The sequence below is a fragment of the Solanum verrucosum genome, unplaced genomic scaffold, assembly GCF_900185275.1.
Source record: "Solanum verrucosum unplaced genomic scaffold, falcon-dt-bn FXZP01000189.1, whole genome shotgun sequence".
NCBI classification, from domain to species: domain Eukaryota; kingdom Viridiplantae; phylum Streptophyta; class Magnoliopsida; order Solanales; family Solanaceae; genus Solanum; species Solanum verrucosum.
The window spans coordinates 1,182,667-1,187,583 of NW_026020814.1; the positions used below are offsets into that span (position 1 = coordinate 1,182,667).

Below are 4,917 nucleotides of genomic sequence, written 5' to 3' on the forward strand. Positions count from 1 at the left end.
ATCTTTTAAAAGTAGTATAACTTTATAATAATTTCTTAATTATTTAAAATTCTCTTTATAAAAAAAATAAAATTAAAAAACATCATATGAAGGCGACAAACGTAACAACAAAACCATGGCTACTTGCCACGTGTAAATGATCCACATATAATGGAGATAGTTTTGTCATCATTTACGGGTCTTTTGGTAGAGTGTATTGAGAAAAATAATGCACGCATTAGGCTTGTGTATTACTAGTATCTTGCTTGATATTCTTTTCTAATCTATGTATAACTAATGCTCGTATTAGTTATACATTTTATTGTGTGTTAAGGTGTATTGCTAATACCATGAATTTCTAGGTATTAACAATGTAATCATTTTAATACATGTATTAGCATGATTAAAGACACAATTACCCCTCAAAACCTCTTTTTACATCTTTTCTACCATAATAGTGGATAATATCTTTGTAAATTATTTTTTTTATACAATGCATGCTAGTTTTACTGTATCAAATCAAACAATGCATAAAAATAATTTATCTATAATTTATGTAAACATAACCAATACATATATTGCTAATACAGACATTATTAACACACTCTATTTAGTATTATTTTTTATGCACTCTACTTAAAGATTATCAAAGGCAAGAAATTACAGTTAAAAAAATAATACTATAAATTAATGATAATAATGTCCCACAAAATCAAATATAAAAAGAAAAATCGTCACAAAAGCACTTTAATTATGGAAAATGGTTCTAGACCAAGATGCCTTTATATCATTCAAATTTGTCTATAGATTATGAAAAATAGAATAATAGTAGCATTTTTGGTTAAACTTTCAAAAATTACTTATTTTGAATCCTTTTTTTTTTTTTTTATAAAAAAAAGTGGTTTTAGAAAATTATATTTAAAGAGTATCAGTTCAGTCAATTAATTAATTTTTTTAAAAAAATTACTTAATATTAAAACATTACTTGGTGCTTCCTTATGTAGTTATGTTGCCATCCAAAATCATATACTACTTTTAAAAAAAAAAGAAATTTGATCAAACAAGTGATACATTTATTCTTCTTTTGAAATTTGATCTCAGATATGTCACAACACACCCTCAACATTTTGTTTAAAAAATCTTAAGCAAAGAAATTACATACACAGAAAATAATTTAAAGAGCTAAATTACATCTAACTTCAAAAACTCAAGTAAATAAAAATAATTTTTTTTTCTGTTTTATTCTTAATAGTACTTTATATTATAAAACTAAACACAAACACCTCAAGAAGTTACATATATAAATAAAATAGATATATTATTTTATCTTAAAACATAAATTAAAAATAAAATAATTAAAAACTTTTCTAGATTAATATTTTTTCTGGTCTTTAAAAACACACACATATAACATTTAGCAGTATTTCAAAAGACTTTTCTCTCCCTTGTCTCCATCTAAAATATCCCAAATTCACTTGATAAGATTAAGATTACACTCTACACATTTTCTCCATTGCTCTGTACTTGCACTTGTTATCATCAAAGAGAAGAAGATTGAAGATGGCAACTGGGTTAAAGGCATTGCCTTTTTCATTTGGGGCACATTTTCTTGCCTTAATTGCTGCTATTATGGTCTTAGTTTGGTCTATTCACTTTAGGGGTGGCTTAGCTTGGGAAGCTGAAAACAAAAATCTCATCTTTAATGTAAGCCCCCTTTCCCCTTTTCTTGAAATTTGATGGGGTTGTTGTTTTTTCCTTGGAATAGTATTTGACTTGACATCTTGTTGTGTTTTTGTTGGCAATTTTTATTTGTTCTGTGGTGGGGGTGTAATCAAGATTTGGTTTTGCAAACTTGTCAACTCTATTTGTGACTGATGAATTTTTTACTTTTAACATATTTGAGATTTTTACAGCTAGAAATTACAGTTTTTAGTTTGAGAGAAATCTTCTCTGTTCAAAAAGAAGTTTTTTGTTTTTTTGTTGATTTATGAAAAGTCTGAATGTTATGATCTTCTTTTATCCTTTTTTGATGGTGTTCTTTTTTATGTATTTTGATTATTTGGGGTTTATACCAACATTTGGTTACCTACCTACCTACAACTTCTCTGTGTTGTATTCATACAATTTATAGTTAAGGAGGAAGTTGACTCTAAAATATGAAATACTGGATTGAACAAATGAGTGGTCTGATTCTATGTTGCTCGGACTCTTCAAAGAAGTCTGGGGTGCGTGTGTATTTTTGAAGAATCTGACATGGGTGTGGCAACGTAAGTGAAGAGCCCGCACAACTTATGTCTGATTCATCATGATGCTTTCAGTGGTTCAACACCATAGAAGTAGTGATCATTTGTTATGGAAATCAGAGAGTTTGTTACAACAACAACAACATATCCAATGTGATCCCATGAGTCTGGGAGGGTAGTGTGTACGCTGACCTTAGCTCTTACCTTGTTAGGTAGAGAGGTTGTTTCTGATATAATTTTGCAAATCATTAATTGATCCAATATGTAGGGAAATCAGAGAGTTTATTGTTCCAGTGTTAGACATACTTACACTCAATGCTCTTGGGGGAACCTTATGACTGCAGAAATACAAGACAATGAAGATAATTTGTAGTTGCACAGTACTGCTAGATGAAATTTAACAATACTGTAATTGAAGTACTTCCACAAAGAAAATTAGATTATGAGACTTTCGTGTTACGGATTCAGTGGGTACAATCTCAACTATCATTTCCAGATATCTTAGACAGCAGTTTTGTCTGCTTTATTTAGTACTACTTATACTTCTGCTTAAAGCATCGTCTTTTCCGATTATGGTTATTTTCATGAATGTATTATCTTCATCTTTTCTCTCTGGTTGTTGTTTTCCAGATTCACCCTGTACTTATGCTTATTGGCTTCATTATTCTCGGCGGAGAAGGTAATCGAGATGTTTATAGACATCTTTCCTTTTTCTTCTTTATTATGCCATCTGATTATTAATGCCTTGTCAATCCAAAATTTACAGCCATCATAAGTTACAAATCTTTCCCCCTGGAGAAGCAGGTGAAGAAAAAAATACATCTAGTTTTACATGCTATCGCCCTCATACTTGGAATAATTGGAATCTATACCGCATTCAAAAACCACAATGAAACCAACATCCCCAACATGTACAGTTTACATTCCTGGATTGGAATAGGAGTTATTACTCTTTATGGCATTCAGGTAAATATCCCATTGTGACTCCTTTTATCTAATTGAAGAGTGAAGGAATAATAGTTTGACGCTCGTAAATTGTCATGAGATGAAGTTCCAAGTAGGTTCTTTCATGTATTTCTGATCCAAACGGTGTTACTTCTTGGTCGGACTTTTCATAATTGTTCCTGTTCAATTTATGTTTCTTGATAAACCATACACAAATAAATGATACTGTAGCTGTTTACGACGAGGAAACACACCACTTAGATGTCAACCTTCAAAACTTTGTGTCAGAGCCCACGTCTAAGGCACTTTCATGGCGAGCACAATGTCCATTTCTTCTTGCTTGGATCTCCTGATCTATCATATCTAATCGTTTATTTGTCTTAACGTACCTACTGGTGAACATGTGGAGGAACTGTAAGAGAAGAATGGAAATCCATGCTCTAACTCGACATATTCGACCCTATCTTTCTTGTCCAGTTGATGATGCATATTGAACTTCAACAAGTTTGACTAGCTGCTCCTCCGACCCGGAGTGGATTCTAGGGGAAGGGTAGAGCCTCACTTTGTATGCATATGTGTGGTTACTTTGGGTGGGGTTTTCAAAATATACTAAAAGTTTGCAAAAGACTTTACATACTCATAGGGGACACTTAACCAATCTTTATCTGTTTTAATACAAAATTTGATGATCACGAGTTGTTTCTCATTACTCGATGACATATCATTTGCAGTGGATTTATGGATTTGTGGTGTTCTTCTACCCTGGAGGTAGTTCTGAAATCAGACGCGATTCACTTCCCTGGCATGTGCTTTTGGGAATGTTTATATATGTCGTGGCTGTTGGCAATGCGTGTTTAGGCTTCCTTGAGAAGCTCACATTCCTGGAAGTGAATGGCTTGGCTAAATATGGTTCCGAAGCCTTCCTAGTTAACTTTACTGCCATTGCTACCGTTCTGTACGGTGTCTTTGTGTTTCTGACCATTCTTTCGCAAGGTCCCACTGCGGATGATCATAGTTACTCTGCCATTGCTTGAGTTCCAGTAAGCTATTGTTACATATCGCGTTATATTGAACGTGAAGCTTCTCTACCTTGCATACTTAGATCATCTTGTTTTAATTTCTTCGATTATATTCCTCTTTGTATAAGTAAAGTAAGACTCAGTTCTTACTACTATTGTAATCATGATGAGCACAATCTTGATGTTTATGTTATTATATATAGTACATGGGAGGGACCAAATATTCATGTATAGATGATTGTTGTGGGACGCCATGATAACTTGGAATACTTCTATTTTCTTAATGAAAATTCCGACTTCGCCTTATTTTATACAACTACTAGGCACTAGCTGACGTGAAGTTATATTGAATGTGACACTAGTGGAACCAAATAATTGTTGGTCTGAGACAAGTTTTCTATCTCTGTCTACATTCTAAAAACGTTATCCTATCTCTTCTAGTATCTACTCATCTTCTATCATAACCAAAAATATTGAGCATCCCATTATTTTCTACCTAGACACTTTTTTATTTTTTTAAAGTTAATTTTCAATTGACAAAATGTTGGCTGCAAAAAATGCTAATATTTGAGAGCTATTCAACATTTTTCTTTTTAATAAATAAAGAATCTAATTCCATCATTCCATAAAAGATAAAAATAAAAATCTCGAACCATCATATGGTCAAAAGTTAAAAGATGGTTTCAAAAATTTTAGATGAGAATATTAGATCCTTAAATTACGGTTAATTA

The 4,917-nt window shown here is 31.8% G+C and overlaps 1 protein-coding gene across 1 annotated transcript; it reads left to right on the forward strand.

Moving 5' to 3' along the window:
• The first annotated feature begins 1,458 nt into the window (after positions 1-1,458).
• LOC125813285 (transmembrane ascorbate ferrireductase 1) lies at positions 1,459-4,396 on the forward strand. The gene is made up of 4 exons (XM_049492781.1): positions 1,459-1,683; positions 2,853-2,901; positions 2,989-3,188; positions 3,899-4,396. The coding sequence occupies exons 1-4, from the start codon at positions 1,540-1,542 to the stop codon at positions 4,199-4,201; spliced, it is 696 nt and encodes a 231-aa protein (XP_049348738.1). The 5' UTR covers positions 1,459-1,539; the 3' UTR covers positions 4,202-4,396.
• The last annotated feature ends 521 nt before the right edge of the window (positions 4,397-4,917 follow it).

Coding starts and splice junctions, on each gene's coding strand:
- LOC125813285 (XM_049492781.1), top strand. CDS start 1,540: ATGGCAACTGGGTTAAAGGCATTGCCTTTTTCATTTGGGGCACATTTT. Junction 2,902..2,988: donor CATTATTCTCGGCGGAGAAG/GTAATCGAGATG, acceptor CAAAATTTACAG/CCATCATAAGTTACAAATCT. Junction 3,189..3,898: donor TTACTCTTTATGGCATTCAG/GTAAATATCCCA, acceptor TATCATTTGCAG/TGGATTTATGGATTTGTGGT.